The 18,452-nt window shown below is 36.7% G+C and overlaps 3 protein-coding genes and 1 non-coding gene across 4 annotated transcripts; 2 read left to right on the top strand and 2 right to left on the bottom strand.

Moving 5' to 3' along the window:
* Positions 1-2,483: 2,483 nt before the first annotated feature.
* chmp5a (charged multivesicular body protein 5a) lies at positions 2,484-7,490 on the top strand. The gene is made up of 8 exons (XM_062429529.1): positions 2,484-2,654; positions 3,288-3,392; positions 3,494-3,540; positions 4,370-4,463; positions 4,628-4,699; positions 5,329-5,437; positions 6,029-6,144; positions 6,947-7,490. Exons 1-8 carry the CDS (start codon positions 2,586-2,588, stop codon positions 6,995-6,997), a joined length of 663 nt encoding a protein of 220 aa, XP_062285513.1. The 5' UTR covers positions 2,484-2,585; the 3' UTR covers positions 6,998-7,490.
* A 2,398-nt stretch (positions 7,491-9,888) lies between these two features.
* trnar-ucu (transfer RNA arginine (anticodon UCU)) lies at positions 9,889-9,980 on the bottom strand. The gene is given in 2 exon segments: positions 9,889-9,924; positions 9,944-9,980. It is a non-coding gene; the product is annotated as a tRNA-Arg (tRNA).
* A 483-nt stretch (positions 9,981-10,463) lies between these two features.
* On the top strand, positions 10,464-13,969 carry bag1 (BCL2 associated athanogene 1). The gene is made up of 7 exons (XM_062428988.1): positions 10,464-10,571; positions 11,636-11,764; positions 11,864-11,946; positions 12,025-12,138; positions 12,231-12,338; positions 12,444-12,506; positions 12,603-13,969. The coding sequence occupies exons 1-7, from the start codon at positions 10,538-10,540 to the stop codon at positions 12,690-12,692; spliced, it is 621 nt and encodes a 206-aa protein (XP_062284972.1). The 5' UTR covers positions 10,464-10,537; the 3' UTR covers positions 12,693-13,969.
* A 57-nt stretch (positions 13,970-14,026) lies between these two features.
* On the bottom strand, positions 14,027-16,276 carry myl12.2 (myosin, light chain 12, genome duplicate 2). Its single transcript, XM_062428484.1, has 4 exons — positions 16,234-16,276; positions 15,164-15,372; positions 14,774-14,935; positions 14,027-14,536 (listed from the first exon to the last, which is right to left on the bottom strand). Exons 2-4 carry the CDS (start codon positions 15,345-15,347, stop codon positions 14,364-14,366), a joined length of 519 nt encoding a protein of 172 aa, XP_062284468.1. The 5' UTR covers positions 15,348-15,372; positions 16,234-16,276; the 3' UTR covers positions 14,027-14,363.
* Between the last annotated feature and the right edge of the window lie 2,176 nt (positions 16,277-18,452).

Here is an 18,452-nt window from a genome sequence, read left to right as displayed (position 1 = left end):
AAGTACCTGTACAACTTCCCAAAAGTAGGGTTGCATTTAATTTACTACTAAATTAATGGTGCCTCTCTGTTACTGAAACATTTTTTAAAAATACAGCATGAAACTGTTATTTTCTAGTTTCCTAGCAAATATGGCCCAAAGAACTGCAGTTTCTTATTGTTAATTTGCACTTTTCACAAACTTACGGATTTTCCTGGAAACTGCAATATGGTATACTACTCAACATACCCTGTGTAACTGACTAGCAGTGAGGACGACAGTGAGTTAAATTTCTTGACATGACATAATTACTCATTGACAGTACTTACAGCAGTCAATAAACATAACCATTTAAAACGTGACTTACATTTTTTAAGACAAATTATACAACTTCAAGTTTATTTCACTTTATTAACATTTTAAATTAAAATGCTAAACGTTTGTACATAATTAGAATTTACCGGTAATAGGACAGTTTTAAAAAAGTTGTTCATTCAGGTCATTTAAAAAGTAATTGTAAATAAAAAACAAGTGATGCAGTGTCTGAACATTGTACACAAAAGAGACAAGGAACATTATAAAAATATTAACATGCTCCTCTAATGCATGTTGTAACCAGACCGTCCAATTGTATTTATAATGGTTTGTATTGAGTGAGTGAATGTCTGAAAAAGAGTGAAAAAGAGTGAATGACAGTAATTACGAAAGACGAAAAAATCACTGAAAGCAAATAACTAAATAGTATGGCTAAGAGACTGATTAAAAGAGGGAGTGATAATATGTTTTATCTATGAAGATATTAGAATTATTAACATTATATCATAACTCTTTAGGAGCAGTAGCCAGCCGCACTAACACCTTTAGGTGTACTACACTATATGCTTCAGGGAGAAAGGCTGGTCGGGTGTGCTTGCTCTCTATACACTTATCGTGTGAGCACAAATTAACCAAACATGTGGGAACATATTTTTATGATCAATTAAAAGTCATTACTGTGATTTTAACAAAGATTGTTGTGTGTGATTTTAATAAATTGGAATTTAAAAAAAGGAAAGAAAAAAATCTTAAAGAGATTACATAGTTACTAGAACAGCCTACCAGAATAACACCAAAACAAGAATAAGCTGAAAGAATCACCAAGACCCATAACCTCTTCACCAGCCTGTCAGACTATAGATGTAAAAAAAAAAGTGCTTAAAACATCCTGTTATTGAGTCCCAAAGAATCAACAAACAAACCTTGATGCAGCTCTAAAAGAGCTTGATTGGGGTAAAGTCCTCTCAAGCAGGGACCTAGCGAGTGGCTGTGATTCATTTGTTGCAACAATTAATAAAGTGATGGCTGAAAGGAAGGGGAACACTCTGCCCTGGCTGAATGTTGACTGTATACAGGAAATTGGCGAAAGATAGAGACCAGTTACTTAAAAAATCTTTGAAGTCTGGTTTGACTACAGCCTGACGAGAAATTCAACTCAATGAGAACAACAAAATAATACAGACTATACGAAAGGTTGTGGTACATTTCTTTATGGACACTTTTAAAGATGCAAGATAATTAAAAACATTTTTAAAAAATATCAACAGATAAATTGGTTGAATTAGAACTCAAAATGAATAATGTATTAGTGAAAAATATGATCACTGTAGCTACCAATCTCAATACCTTTTTCTTAAATTCTGTCCCTGAAATAACCGAGCTAATGCAAACTATAAAGAGAGAGGTCTGCAATGTGCCAACTTAAATAGCTTCTTCCCAATTGCCATAAACCTTCTGAACTCTGACAATAAGCTATGCCGGTAATGTGCAATACACCATATGTGAAATAATAATGCTGCTGAACACTTGCAATAACAATCTGTGCTACTGAGCCTGGCGTCATTGCTATGTTGTGAATTTTTTTTCATTCTTTATTCATACTGTATCTATTTGTTTTATTTTTTATTCGTATTAGTTTTTAAATGCACCACTGGGGTTGTCACATAAGTAGTTTCATTGTGTCATAAAATGACAATAAAGTGCTTCCCTGAATCTTGATCAAATCACCATATTTTTGATTAATTTTACATGTATTACTCCTCTAGAAATTCATCCCAAGCATACATTTTGGGCCAAAAAATACAAATTAAAAATCGTCCCCTCAGACCCTCCTAATAAGGTCCCCCATATCCACAAATCTCTAGTGACACCCCTGCTATAATCATTTTCCAATCTGCTGTGTGCCAACTTTATTTTTGACTGATTTTACACCCATTACTACTCTAAAAATGCAGACCCTTTTAGTAAAGCCCCATGTATCCATCAATCTCCAGTGACGCCCCTGACATCATCTCTGCAGTCAAAGTGCAACAAAGACTGCTGGATGCAGCGATAACTGGGACAATAGGTTTATCTCTGAAGCTGCAGTTCCAATGGCAGCCACCTGGGGGCGGATACGAGTTAAAACCCTCATTGGACACAATCCTTTACACCAACCAATGGGAGTCGTCTGCGTCTAACCCCGTTGCTTCCGGGTGTCTTCAATGTAGAGATTCATTTACATTTGATGGTTTTTTTGTGTTTTTGTAAAGGAGGATAAAGGCTACGAAGACCATAAATCGTTGAAAAAAATGAACAGAATATTCGGACGCGGGAAACCAAAAGCGCCTCCTCCAAACCTGTCGGACTGCATCGGCAATGTGAGTTGTTGTTTGTGTTTAGGTGTGACCTAACGGGACCATTAGTCAGCTAGCATGGCCACAAAAGACAAGACAAGCCTATAAACCCCTAACTCAGCTAGTTAATCAACAGCTTTCACTGCTGTACAATACATATCGAGTCTCTTTTTTCCTCTATTCCTGGTTTGGACAATTACAGAGTGATATAATAGTTACCTACAGCCTTTGATTCATCGACAAGCTTCTCACTCACACACATATACACACCCAGGGCTCCTGAGCTGTGTGTTTGATCTATCAGGATGCTGTAAGTCTTCATCACTGATGTCTTCCTCACTCAGGTTTTCAGGTGTCATTCAATGATGCATTCAGAAATGTGTTTAAGCTTCCCAGATGGACGATTGCACGTTATATGTTTGTTTCTAACAGTGTTCTCTACCTTTCATTCTGTGTTGAGGATTTTAAATATACAGATTCATGGTTCGGTTAAACGAATCAAAGCAAAGTGACACAAACGCATTGGAGCACACATCTGAATCTGTGCTGTCTTGTCCTTGTATTGTCTCATGTTTTATTTTGTTTTATTTTATTGATATGGACCTGAAGATGTGTCCGAAAATAAAGTTTCTCCTTCTTCTTTTTCTTCTTCTTCAGGTGGATGCCAGGTCAGAGTCAATAGAAAAGAAGATCAGCAGACTAGATGCTGAACTTTTGAAGTATAAGGATCAGATGAAAAAGATGAGAGATGGACCCTCTAAGGTAGGACACACAGCATGTCAACGTTAGGACTCTTACATGGTTGTAAGATAATTTTGTTTAATGTGCAAATGTGACTCATGTTTATTGCTTTTTAAATTCAGAATATGGTGAAACAGAAGGCACTGAGAGTCCTGAAGCAGAAGAGGATGTGAGTCTGTCACCTTTGATTTGATTTTTAACACAGATACAACAACATGGTTAATATCAGCTATCTGCAGTCTTAAGCAGCACTAACACACTTTACCATTCAATAAGATAAAATATTCCTTTATTAGTCCCACGGTGGGGAAATTTACATTATTGCAGCAGCAAGTGGATAGCAAAAAAACAGAAAGAGCATCAATAGAAAAACTAAAGAATAATAAATAATAAGTAAGTACACAAGCGACTAAAAGACAAAAGAAGTAGTACAAAATATAGTAAAAAAATAGTAACATCATAGACAAGAGTCATATTGTTGGTGAATGATATTGTTATATATTATTATTGCACAGATTTTAAAGTGGAAAAATAAATATAAATACATACATATTGCATGGTTGCAATTAGTAATAGTGTACCAAAAACACTGATATTGCACAGTCGTGTACATTAGAAAGTGCAGTTGTGAAATTGTCCATGTCGGGATTGTGTGAGGTTTATTGGGAGCAGTGCTTATTGTACAGTCTGAAGGCTGTGGGGAGGAACTAACACAAGCACACAGATTTAAACCAGTGTAAAACATGGACATGCAAAATAAAACCAACTGTAATCATAAGCATATAAAACAAAAGTGTTATGCATAAATTTGAATCATGACACAATAAAACACTAAAATATCTTGGTCACAATTAGCAGCTAATAGGACACTCAAATACTGACCACTTATTGGCCTCAAGTCTATAGTTTCAGTCGAGCTCTAATTTGAATTAAGTTTTTTTAAATGATTGTGTTCATAATGCAGATGTTTCAAAACCAGCTGTGTTGTTTTTATACAGGTATGAAGGTCAGAGGGAGCAGCTGGCTCAGCAGTCTTTCAACATGGAGCAGGCAAACTACACGATCCAGACATTAAAGGACACAAAAACAACAGTAAGGACATCGCGTCGCAACCTCATGTGGCATCTTGTATACCATCTTAGAATATATTATATTGTTTTGTCACATTTTTAACTGACTGACTATACAGTAGATGAAGTCTTCTTACTTTTGACTTGAAACTAAACATACTTTTTTATAATTTACTTTCTTTTCAGGTGGAGGCCATGAAGATTGGTGCCAAGGAAATGAAAAGGGCTTACAAGGATGTCAAAATTGACCAGATTGATGTATGTTTGTTATATACAGCTATACTGTGTCTGTTAATACTCAGCAATTATTGATTTATGATTTGGGTTACGTCAGGCATCCATATTAAACAGGACTGTGTATATTCTCTGTCCATGAAAAATGACTAGCTACAATACATCAGGTTCTTTAGTCTTGCTTCAGTCAAATATAATTTAAAGTCTCGTTCAGACATGCACCACTTCATGTTAATCTCATGGCAATTTAACGTGTCTGAATTAACACTGGTCACTTTTAATGTAAAGTCACAACTGCAATGTTAGTAGTAACATTTCCTTATCACTTTCAACACAGCACAAGTCTGAATTTAATGTTGTCAGATTAATGTAAAACACTGTGAAAGAGCCATGTTTACGGTGTTAAGGAGATTGAACATACAGTAAAAGATCGGAAGGCTTTATTAAAACAAACTTAACAGTTACCTACATGCTCATTTAAAGCGTCCTCTGTTGGCTAAATATTTGTACAGAATGGTAAAAACGTCTAACACGGACATATAAAAGCAGGTGAATTTGCATCTTACATGACAGTTGAATGTCGGTCGTAGGTAAAAATCCATTTGTGAAAAATACCAGGCACTGAAAGTGATCACATGTATTTGAACCTTCAGGATTTACAGGACCAACTGGAGGACATGATGGAAGACGCCAACGAGGTACAAGAGGCCCTGAGCCGCAGCTACGGCACACCAGAGATAGACGAGGACGATCTTGAAGCAGGTTAACTTCACACATTTCTATTTGCATTCATTTTGTGGACAGACACCTTTATCTGTACAGCAACCTAACATTTAAAACGACAGTATTGAGGGCAAATGTAGAGCACTCAGAACCAGGAAAGAGCTCCAAAATGACTTACAGAAAATCATGTATATAATGGTGTGTGTGTGTAACAAGGTGTGTCTCCTAAATATGGGCAAGATTAGGCTGTAATTCCTGCTTTTGAAATGGAGTGGATGTTTGTTATTTATAACACATTTGGAGGATCCCTGCCTTAAACTTAGGACACAACTTGTGTAACCATACTTTGTACATTGAACATTGTACCCGATACACAGTTACTAATACACTGCAAAGCATTGCTTGTGTTGCTACTGCTAAAAGTGCTGAGAGAAATGTATATTATGAGTCATGTGCATACATAAATTAAAGTGTAAGAAAGACAAATAATAGTCATTAATAATCAGTCAAATCACAGTCAAAAACTTGCAGTGCAGATCAATCAGTTGTTAGAGAGGCTGGCTAAAGCCTGTTTAGTCTCTTTGTTGTGATAACTTACATTTTGACAGTACCGTATGACTGTGGTTTCAGAGCTGGACGCTCTGGGTGATGAGCTGCTGCTGGATGATGACAGCTCCTATCTGGATGAAGCCTCAGCTGCTCCGTCGATTCCTGAGGGGATCCCCAGTGACAGCAAGACAAACAAGGTAACCGTCTTCAGAGCACAGTGGAGATCTCTGTAGATTCAGCTTCTCAGTTGCGATGATTTAATGCTTTTCTTTGTCATACATGATTGTAAACTGAACTGTTTGGATTGTTCAGACGTTTAAGAAATAACTGGGAAATTAAAACAATTTTCACTATTATCTTTCATTTTTTAGCTATTAATACAACTATTAATTGAGAAAATAATCAGCAGGTTAATCAATAATGAAAATAATCGTTAGTTAGCACCCTAACTATGTTATTGCTAATACAAATGAATCAGAAAAAGGGTCACACTAGTGGGTTTGCATCACATTTACTAGATGTCACAGCTGGCTTTTCCCCACTATCCAGATAGCCACTTTTTTCATTCGTTTCAATATTATATGAAAGTCAACATAAAGACTCATGCCTACATGCCGTGATGAGACGCTCCAACATCTGAGAATTAACTCACATTATTTTTTTCACAACGTCCATGGATGTTTATTATTTATCTTCCTAATTTGACTTCTTCTCAACATCAGGATCTGGCAGTCAGTGTTGAGTCTGTGTTGTCTCGGCTTGTTAAACTTTATATGTTAGTCTTAAAAAGTAGAAGCTTCCAGAACACTTCTCTAATGAATCTGTTCTCTAAGTTGCATTTTCATGTAAGAATACTGTAACTGATACAACAGTGACAAGCTGTTGATAACCTTTTTGAACTATTTTCATACCCTTATTATTGCCATTACCACTGACAGCACTGAAAAGTGTATTTTCATTATTAGTAACATTATTTTTTTCTTCTTCTTTTGCTTTCAGGACGGTGTGCTGGTGGACGAGTTTGGCCTGCCTCAGATTCCCGCCTCATAAACAAGGAATGGATAAAACAACTGCGCTTCAACTGAAAACACTTTTATATGTAGAGTAACATTTATACATGCAAGAACCATTTGACATGAGAACACTACAATTTTCAAGCTGTCCTGGTGTTGGGTTGTGAATTGTTACTACTACCGTGCTAGCATGTGGCCTTGTAACATACTGAACCTTTTCTAAAACATCATCCCCCCCCTTCTGTTCTCCCTGTCGTCCTCCTGTCTTGTCAGTCTCGTTCATCACCAGTATTACAGAGTGTTAATTTATTTTAATTTATTACTAGTTTTGTGTGTTAGTGTTTAGTCATTACCAATTTATTTAAGTTCTCAAATGCGGCCTGATCATAATGTCTGCAGGTTATTTGAAACATGCAAATAAACTAATGCGTTTGAATTTAATCTTGAATTACAGATTTATTTATTACTAGCACACACTTCTTTTGTCTTTGTGGGTTTTTAATTCTTCCTTCTAGTTGCGTTTTGATTTTTTTTGCTCCATGTGGTTTATTAGTGGTAATTTAGAACTTCTCTTGCAGACTTTAGCATTTGTGCTGCTGGCAAAGAAAATGCAGAATCGTTTTTTAGGAGTGTTTCTATCAACCTTTTATATGATTAATGATTTTTCAGAGATGCTAGCAGCATGGCAATTTCAGTCACCCTGTCCACACTTGTGGTCTAAAATAACATTTCTCCACTATGATGGATTGCCATGAAAGGTTTTACATTGATGATCCCTAGTGGATGACTTTGATGATTCTTCTAGCATCACCATGAAGTTGACATTTTGGCTTTCGGGTGAAATATCTGGGCAACTATTGGATCGAAGATTTGTACAGACATTCGTGTTCCCCTCAGGAAGAATTGTAATGACTTTGCAATGACTCAACTTTTCATCTAGCACCATCATCAGTTCAAAATTGCAATTTGACCAATAATGTGCTTTATGAACAAGTAGTTGCAAAACATGATATTCCCCTCAGCCTCAGCTGTACTTTGTTTTGTGGTAATTCGCAAATGTTTGCACACTAACACGCTAACTAAAGCCGTGTTCACACATGCACTGCAAACCTGAAATTTCCTGTAAATTACCCAGAGGAGCTGTATGTGTTAATGGAAATGTCCGAATCAGTCAGACCACACTTAAAACGAACTTACCCTGCCAGCTCCGTAGTACAAAGTCGGTGTAATGTGCTATTGAGCCTATGGGGAACATGGTAGCTGTTACCTGCTAAGCATCAGCATGCACATATTGTCATTGTGTCTTGTCTACTTTTTTTACTTGACTGTAAACTTAGAACATATTAACTACAATTTATGTCATACAATTCATACAACTTCAATGTTTTCCTTTCAATGCTTTATTATTATTGTGCTCAGGAGTCACAAAACAACAAGTAGAACTCAGAAGTTCAGGATGTTGCTTCTGGCTCTGATAACACAGCGCCAGGTAAAGTGCCTCTTATATATTTCTCATCTAATCGGAGAATGCAGGGCTTTGTCCTCTTTCTCAAGGCCTGATACATTTTATGCCATAATTTAGGGTTCAGACTCTCCTGCACAGACCTGTTGGATGTTGGTGTTGTTATCTAATGACAAGAGAAAATAAACTTCATTCATCAAATGATAATTTACAAGATAAACTATATACAAGTTCAGTGTAGAGTAGGATAAAGAAATATGATACAAATTGGGTAACCACCTTCAGACACGAGGCAATGTTTTACCATGACTTGGGAGGTTGAGCTTACTTGGTTGCTTTTTGTGCTTTCCTCTGCAACCCAGTTGTTGTACATTATCGTTGGTGGACCAACACTTTCTTGCGGTCCTGGCATGTAAATATCCCATCTAACCATCCCCTCATTTTTCCGCTCAGCACATTTTATTCTGTCCTGTCGTTCTCGTTCCTTCCTCATCCTCTTCTCCTGTTTTTCTTTCAGTATCATAGCACTCTCTGCTATTTTTGCCCTCTCCTCTTCTTCCCTCTTGAGCCTCTCTGCGTTCTCCAGAGCAACTCTTTCTCTGCGCTCCATCTCCAAAGCTCTCAGCTCAGTGAACATCTGTTTTCTGACCTCTTTGATTCTCTCCTCTCGGGTCATTTTCACCAGCTCTTTCACAATCTCCATTTCAGTGTGGAAGGCACTCAGCTGATTTGCAGCCATATTTTCTTTTTGCGTTGTTTCGCTCATTCTCAACGTGTACAAGTGTGTTTTCTCACCTGCAGGTCTAAGCTGATGGATCCGGACAGGAGAGTTCTGTATGATTTGTGTTGTGATGGAATGATTATGACACAACAATGAACATTATAACAGCGTCATAATGTTGTTCTAACAGAGCAGAGTTCCATTAAAGACAATAAATACTGTTCATACTTGTTGGTAAAAACACACTGTACAGTTTAAAACTTTGGTTTGGGGGCTTGAAATTGTGTTTGTGACTTTGGATCGACCTTAAAAGTCACACATCATGATCTCTTCATTGATCAGCTGTTCACTACACAGCTGGAGGTCCACAGCAGTCATGTAAATGGTTATAAAGCATTCAGTTAATCCAAACTAATTGGACTATAAAAACAGGAATTATTAGAGGACTTTTTAAATGAATGAATAAATCCATAAATAAATAGATGAAATTATCAGGTATTTAATTTGTTGATATGAATGTTTTTTTAATCACATACAGCAACGAAAATATGTAAAACATTTTTTTTTTTGTCACAATTTTTTTTTTTAATTACCAGATTTGTACTCAAATTAGGTATTTGTGAAATTCAAAAATATCCACCTTCCCTCTAGGCTTTTTTACTCCCCCAGTAACCCACATGCAAGATTTTGTGTGGAGACGTGCAACAGGATCACTTGAAGAAATGAGGTTTTCGGATTAAAAATCCGACTCTGGTGGGACTCGAACCCACAACCTTTGAATTGCATCTCAAGTGCTTGACTAGAAGTCCAATGCGCTATCCATTGCGCCACAGAGCCAACTGCTTCATTCTCCAGCAGCTGTTCAATCAGACGGACATGATATGTCCGATCTGACTTTGGAAACTTTAGCTGAGAAACGTGTGACCATGGCAACACAGTTCGCTTTTTAAAACAGAAATGCTTTTATTCGTTCACGTAAAACGGTGTGTGTAAACTTATTGTGTCATATTACTAAATGTATTTATTTACATCACTGATATGATACACGTGTCTCTTCAGTTTGTTCTTACTTTAACCTTCTTTTTTTCCTAGGAGGGCGAAGCCATGACCCGCCCTTCTCAGCTTCTGATTGGCTAGTACTCGTTCCCTTTGTTGACTGAGATTGGTTAGAATCATGTAAGAATATCGCGCTAAGCCAATAATAGCCATCGCAGGGCGGGTCTTGACTTTCGCCGTCCTATGAAAAAGAAATCGCTAACTGTTAATAAAAGTTAAATAAATAATGAAGTAAAACAAAAACAAAACTGCTTCCGGTGTGGTCCGGAAGTAGTTAGCATCCAGCATCAGTTAGCTGTGTGATTCATGTTGTGATTAAAGGACGCAAAAAATCCAAAATGTCAGAGCAGATAACAGTGACAGTTGCATACGGTAATAAGCTTTTACATATTACAACAATTACCTGACTACTAATACATAAGTGTGTGTACGTTTACTAATAATCGTTCATCGCTCGACTATTATTATTAGTCACTTTAGTGGCTAAGCTAAAGTTAGCTCTCATTTAGACTCGTTGAATGTGTTTTAGATACACTTTAAAATCTTACAGTGTAATAATGCCTTCTTATAAATACACTAGACCTGCGTTTAATTTCTAACTCTAAACATTCATTTGATTTGTGTAGCATGGGTATTCACGTTTAAATGCAGTGAATTTAAGGTTGTTGTGGAGATATTGATATTTTTGTCAATAGGAGTAACCGGTCGAAAACTTAAACTTACTAAATCAATGACCATTTCTTTCCAAGTTGTTATTTTTTTCATTACTTAGAGCACTGATTTGGGTAATCTCTTGGGTTTTATTTGTATGGTAATCTTCTGAGCTTTATTTTGACTATTTGTATTTAAAAAATGACTTCTTTCTGTAAAAGCAGAACGTATGCTGCAATGCTTTATCATTTCAATATAAAACATAATTATCATGATGCCTGCTAGGTATCATTTACCTGAGCTCTATACAGTAGATAATCTTCATCTTCTTCCCCCTCAATCCCATGCCCGTCATTTACTAATTTATGATTCAGTTCAACTAAGTTAAGATTTAAGATCAATTAATATTTGTGTTAATTAAATAGTAAATAGTGAAAAACAACTTCTAAAAGCCAGAAGTAACGTCTTCAAATGTCTTGTTCTGTTTAATCAACGGCCTGAATCCAAAGATATTCAATCTACCATCACATATGATACAGAAAAGTGTCAAAACTTCACATTTGAGAAACGACAACCAGTGATTATTTTATATTTTTATTACAAAAGAAATGACTAAAATGATTGACATAGTTGCTGATTTAATTTCTGAGTTGACTAATCGTTGCAGTTCTACTGAGACTAGATTGTGATAATGACTGATCTCAGTGTTTAGAAAATAACAGCCACATAAGAATGTGCATGTGTGTTTTCTAACAGTTACAGCTATATATTTTCTCCCACTGCAGGGTCTACAAAGCACAGCATTACAGTAACAGGCCAGGAAGATGGAAAGAGTCCAACTGTCAAAGACCTGTCAGATGCTCTCACTCAAATTACTGGAGTTCCCTCAGCCTCACAGAAACTCATCTTCAAAGGTAGATTATAGATCTCTCTTGTCTATTACAGCTAAATTAGCTCCTGTATCAGATTATACATCCATTTTTAACCTTGTGTTATTCATCCTGCCACTTCAGGGAAATCACTGAAAGATATGGAGGAGAGTCTACCTAGCTATGGAATAAAAGACGGTTGCAAACTCATGATGATTGGAAAGCGGGTAAGGCTTTTTACGTGTGTGACGTCTCTATTGTGTGACTGTAAATGCAACCGGATACTGACAATAATATACAAACAGAACAGTCCTGAGGAGGAAGTGGAACTTAAGAAGCTGAAAGACATCGAGAAATCTGTGGAACAGATGGCCAAAAAGCTGGAAAAGGTAGACGGGGAGTTGACCGGACTCAAGAATGTAAGCACTTGATTTTTCTGCATTTGTTTGTTCTTTTCTTAAATGTGTTTGTGTGAAAGATTTTGATCTTCACCCATTTTTTTCTTTTTCAGGGCTTCCTTGCCAAAGATCTCCAGGCAGAGGCTCTGGGTAAACTGGACCACAGAGTAAAAATAGCAGCTGAGCAGTTCATGAAGATCCTGGAGCAGATAGATGCTCTGGTAATATATTTTGTCACAGGTCTTTAATTTGTGTGCATATTATATATTATGCATATTATGTGTCACATGGAGCAAACACTGAACTGTCTCTTCTTCTTTCAACAGAGCATCCCAGAAAATTTCAGCGACTGCAAAATTAAGAAAAAGGGACTTGTAAAGACAGTTCAGGTCAGTCTATTTGTTTTTTGTCTGTGGTACCTAAACGTTCATGCTTTGATTGAAAATATGAGAGAATAATGAATTGTGTTCATTTTCTATTTGCAGGATTTCCTGGCCCAGTGTGACAAGATTGAGGCTTGCATATCAGACCATCTATCAAAGATCCAGTCTAAAAACCTCGCCCTGGCAGAGTAAAGAAGTCTCCTACATATGATATGTTACACATTGCTCTGTGAGCAACTGCAAAGTGTAAAGAAAGCTTCAGTTGTGGAGCAGATCCTTACAGTATCTATTTATTGTTGGCGTGATTTGTTCAAGAGCCCTCATCACAAAAAATCCTGTTAGTCTTTGTAAACACAGACACTCGGTAAAACTGATGTGTGCTCTTATAGAGCATAAAGACTGATGTGTGATGAGATACTTTCTGAGTTATTGTATCCACAGACACTTTGTGAAAGGATCAGAGGTGCTTTCCTTTAAAACATCCCAGACTTGAGCTAAATAGAACTCCCACTGCCAAATGTTCATCGAACTACCCGTGATGAAGAAAGCCAACCATTACTAAAATGACCCCAAAATCTTAAAAACTGTGTACACAAACATTTTTCATTGTGATGTTGCAACTGCGGAGTGTGCCATATGGCATTTAATACACAAATGGCCAAAAGTATGTGGATCCTTGAATTTTATATTTATTAAAAACACACAGGCATGTATGTGCAGGCCTGTCAAGATCTTCCTCCACAAATTCTTAAAACCATTTCTTGATGGAGGTCGTGTTAAAATTGGAGCATTGTCATGTTAAAAAAAAAACTTATTCCCTAAACTGGTGCAGCAGGTTTTTCTATCGCTAATACAGTTACAATAAACAAGCCATACTTCCAAAGTCCTTTACATATATTGTTGAAGCACGCTATCACAAAATATCACTGTACACTTAACAGGAACTACAGGATCTACCTCAAAAGGTAAGTACGATCAAATAAAAGTATTTGCAAGTATTTTGATAATTAATTAATCCTTTAAATTACTTTTGAGTTGAACTTTTCAAGTAAAAATATCAAACACTGTCCTGTACTTCTTCTCACTTGTGAGGATTTGCTGCTCTTCTTTGTCTTGTGTGACAGAAAATTGAATATTCTCTGATGATTGAACACTTAAATTGATGGCATCACCTTGAGCTCTTTTTGTTTGATTTTATCATTTTATAGACCTAAGGATTAATTGAACAGATAATTTAGTTACAACCTCAGAGCAGAACACAGCTGTCCACATACTTTTGGCCATATATCGTATGTATAACTCATTCTACATCGAATGTCCGCACCTATGTTTAATCCAGTGACTGATCCTTTGTAATCTTGTATCTTTGAATCGTGTGTGAACTGTGGAATTGTTATTTGCTTTGAGTATCACTATGAAAAACACATGTCTTTTTTCCCTCTTTTGTTTTAAAATAAATACTTTTGCTAAATGAACAAAGCATTGATTATACAGTTTAACCTTAAAACTTTTAATTTCCTCCAAAATACAAATGATTCAGCAACACCAAACCAAGTCACAGTAACACACACCTTGTAACAGTTTATTTCCAGCTTTATCCATGAGGGTCTTTTCACACATGTCTACTAGCTTACACAGACCCTTAGTGGTGTTATCACAGATGTGCAAATGAGCTTTGAGAGTAGGGTTGGAGAGGGGATCCAGAGGTCTAATAAGCAGCATAATAAACAAATAACCTTTTGTTGGCTATACCACAGTGAAGCTTCATGAGCCAAATGACAGTGTAGTGATTTTAACTTTAGTGGAAACCCATTAAAAAGGTACACACAAACACATAAACCTCGTCCAGCGATGCTTCTGTTACTAATCGTCCTTGTCCTTTGCGCCGTGCTTTAGGATGCGCGTGAATGCTACATAGTTGAAGTTGCCTTTCTTGTCGATGGGAGCCTCACGGAAGAGCTCGTCCACTTCTTCATCTGTAAACCGGTCACCCATCGTGGTGAGCAGCTCCCGCAGGTACTCCTCCTGGATCATGCCTGTGGGGAGAAGACATTTTTGATACTAATTCAAGAGAGGTAACAAAAAGCATCATGCATAACAGATTGCTGCTATTTTTTATAAAAAGAAGTACACCAAATTAACTTCATATATCTCAAAAAGCACTTTCAGGGATAGGTTCACCGTTTTTTGAATCTGTCTTCAAACAACCAGGTTCTCGTATGAACACCGAAATGTTAAAAGATCCCCTTCCTTTAACACGTCCTGTAACTCACCTGTTCCCTCCTCATCAAAGCAGGCAAAGGCATTGCGGATCACATCTTCAGGGTCTGTGCCGTTCAACTTTTCTCCAAACATGGTAAGGAACATAGTGAAGTTAATCGGGCCAGGGGCTTCATTCATCATCGTCTCCAGGTAGTCATCTGTGGGGTTCTTACCTGGGAAAAGAAAATGTCAAAGATTTACTACTTTCAGCCACTGACCATCCTCAGAGCCTATTGGCGTCTGTGTAGGTTTCATTTCTTTATCTCTACTATTTATATGACTACTCAAAAGAACATCTGTTACAGCTCGACATGTAATTATAAAGAAGTGATTTTTTTTTTTTTTTTTTTTTTAGTGTTATTGCTACCCTTTTCTTATATAATATATATTATCAAACCTACCTAATGAGGCAAGCATGTCATGAAGGTCTTCTTTATCAATAAAACCATCCCTGTTTTGGTCGATCATGTTGAAGGCCTCCTTGAACTCCTGGATTTGAGACTGATCAAACATGGCGAACACATTGGAGGTGGCGCGCTGAGGGCGCTTCTTGGTGTTCTTCCCCTTGGCCCTTTTGCTGGACATGCTGGCAGCTGGTAGGTCCCCCCTCCTGTAACACAGATGATATGAAGTATCATGAAAACCATCAGTCACAGAATGAAGCTTTAAGAGTGTGGAGGGAATTAATTCTTAAGTTTCGACGCTTGCTGTTTATGTAGAAAAACATTTACAACCACACTATATAATGTTACATAAAACAGGAGAACATAATTCAAGTCAATTATATTAAATGTGAGTATTTTTAAATGGTGTTTTTGAATGTTTTAATCAATATGGGTCAAACAGGTCAGAAAATGTGTACCAGCTGTGCAAAATTAGTTTTTACCAAGTTGAATTATTTCCAATTTCATATAATCTAGGTCACTTCAGGGGAAGACATACAATTCCAGGCTGAAAAAAAAGGTGTTAAAAGGTCAAGGCTCTCAAACGCAGAAATTGGTTAAATTAGACCCTGAACAAGGGGTAATTGCTTACTGAGGAAATTAAAAAATGGGAGGAGAGCATATTTAACTCTGCAACAGATTCACTGCATCTGTATAATTATTAACAACAAACCACTGGCTAATATGGTTGATGAGATAATTAACTGGGGAAAGGGCAGAGCAGCTTTACTACCTTATATGAAACATAACTTTAGTGTAAAGCTCAAAATGTAAAAGGAAATAGGAACCATCACCTGTCATCTATGATACATCACCTTTAACTAACGCTACAGATTCACATTTGCATCATCTCTCTGCGTCTGCTTGTACAGTGCTGCTGACCTACATAACGAGCTGATCATGCTAACTGCGAGCTAGCAGAGACCAGCTCACAAGCAAAAGCCTCATGAGCTACAAATTAAATGACACAAGACAACAACGACGACACTCAGATGCATAAAAGAAACCTAGCATACTAACTCACCAACCTTGAAAAGTACAGGTGTTTTTGCCAAAAAATACTGCACACACAGCTACCACAGCATCCACTGGCTGATGAGTAGCAACCATCAATGTTTTATTTCCTCTTTCCGAAACTGACCAATCAGAGCCGAGCTGGACGGGACCAACCATCTGGAACATTCCATGTGTTATTTTTAACTATTAATTATAATAATCAATAATTAAATAGTTAAATTGTGGAGGGTGGTAAGATGTGCATGTGTTTACAGTTCAGATTTGCATTAATGCATCTCTCAATTTCATCATTTGTTTATATTTGTTGAAATGACAAATGATGTAGTTGATGTTTTTCACCACCAAGTGGCAGCAATTACTAAAGAGAAAGAGCATGTAAATGGTGGGATATAGATGGGTGTGACTCCAGGGTTCATTGCGATTCCCAATAAAGGTGTGGTCTCAGTCTAAATATTCGGTTGTGGCTGTACACCAAATAATGAATTGTCTTGTCTTGTTTTTGGTCACATAAATCAATTTGGAAAGCCAGAACTGCACATTAAGGAAAATAGAGAAATCACACTCGGTGGTGGGGAGTAACTAGTGACATGACACAAGAAGAAAAAGAAAGGTTAAATAAAATTAACATTGAAATTTTAACAAAAATCTGTGCGTTGAATCAACACAATGTCTTCAGCAACAAATTAAATACAATTCTGCCATTATTTTTATTTTTATTTTTATTTTTATTTTTATTTTTATTTTTATTTTTATTTTTATTTTTATTTTTATTTTTATTTTTATTTTTAACAACAACCAATAAGAGAGAGACTATATTTATATATTGTGTGTTATATTCTCTCTTTTTTTTTTAGATATATAATATAACATTATCATGCCCATATAGACACACCCACTTGGTTAGGTTTAGGCTGAGCAGAGGGAAGATTATAGGTTTGGGCTTTGGGGGTTAGGGTTCGGGGTGACATATTAGACTGAATCCAGATGTCCACCCTCTGGACATGCAGACTAAGCCCTTGCGGACTTCAGTTGTATTCATACCATGACATGTTCATCATCATCATGTCAAGTCTGCGAGGTCTCTGGGCCACGAGGGGATAAAATATACCCTGAGACAAGGACTTAAGACCCTCAGTGTTTCCATGGAGATAAATTAAATTCCTAACCCTGTTACTTTTTTCTGAACTGTTCCTAACAGTTTGGAGATGTGCTGGTCTGTTGCTTTACCCTCAATAAATCTGGTGAGGATTGAATTGTTGAAGCAGGAGGTTCTGGACCATAACTTCACCCTATTTAGTATAGAGTAAAGTATACAACCTCACACACGTTTAGATGTTTGATGTCCAGTTTGTTCAGAGATTAGGCCTATAATGTTCACTGCAGAGTAATGACATGTTATTCAATAAACTGATAAAACACTTACTTACACCCGTTATACTGTAAACCACTGGTAGACAAATAGTGCACTGTGGGCCAAATCGAACCCTCTAAAAATGCTGAAGTTTTCCCTTTTATAGGTGACATCAGATCATAACTCTTCATAAATCTCAAATCCCAAGAAATTTGACGTCGTAACATCTTACAAACTTAACAGGTGAATAACAAAGGTACATAACATAATTTGTCTTATCTGAGCATGAGAACAGATTTGTGTCAATTTCAGCACTTTGCTTCAACCCTAAATGAAGCAGGCCACTGTTTATTGTGTGTGGATAAATTATCAAGTACATCACTCTGAAGGAATTTTCATATATGTGTCATATATGAAACACTCCTATTGTCATATATGTGCTATGTGTGAAATGCTCCTTAGATAAGCACAGTGAGGGACAGACAGCTGTCTTTTTCCTGGACAAGCCGGTCTGGCTTTATGATTGTTACCATAGAGACAATGCTAAAGTAAACTGTCTTATAGCGATGTTGTGACAAGGCATGGGGCACTGCCTGAATAACTGGGGGTGGTTCAACTCTTTTCTTTCAGATGTACTGTTACATTTCACTGGGTCTAGGAGGGAAGAGATTTCTATAACAATTAATAGTCTTGTAGTGTTACACAGGATATTTTCATATCTATGAGTTGGTTTTTACCAAATGAGCATTAGCATACTGCTGTCACTTACTTGAGTCTTTACTTACTGATGGGAATGATGAAATCTGTCCTTATATAACCCTAAAACTAGTAAATCAGTTTATTCTTGAATGAAGTAAAATAAACAGAACATATTAAAAA

The sequence above is a fragment of the Scomber scombrus genome, chromosome 11 (assembly GCF_963691925.1).
Source record: "Scomber scombrus chromosome 11, fScoSco1.1, whole genome shotgun sequence".
Lineage (NCBI taxonomy): Eukaryota > Metazoa > Chordata > Actinopteri > Scombriformes > Scombridae > Scomber > Scomber scombrus.
This window is presented reverse-complemented; position numbering and strand designations above follow the sequence as displayed.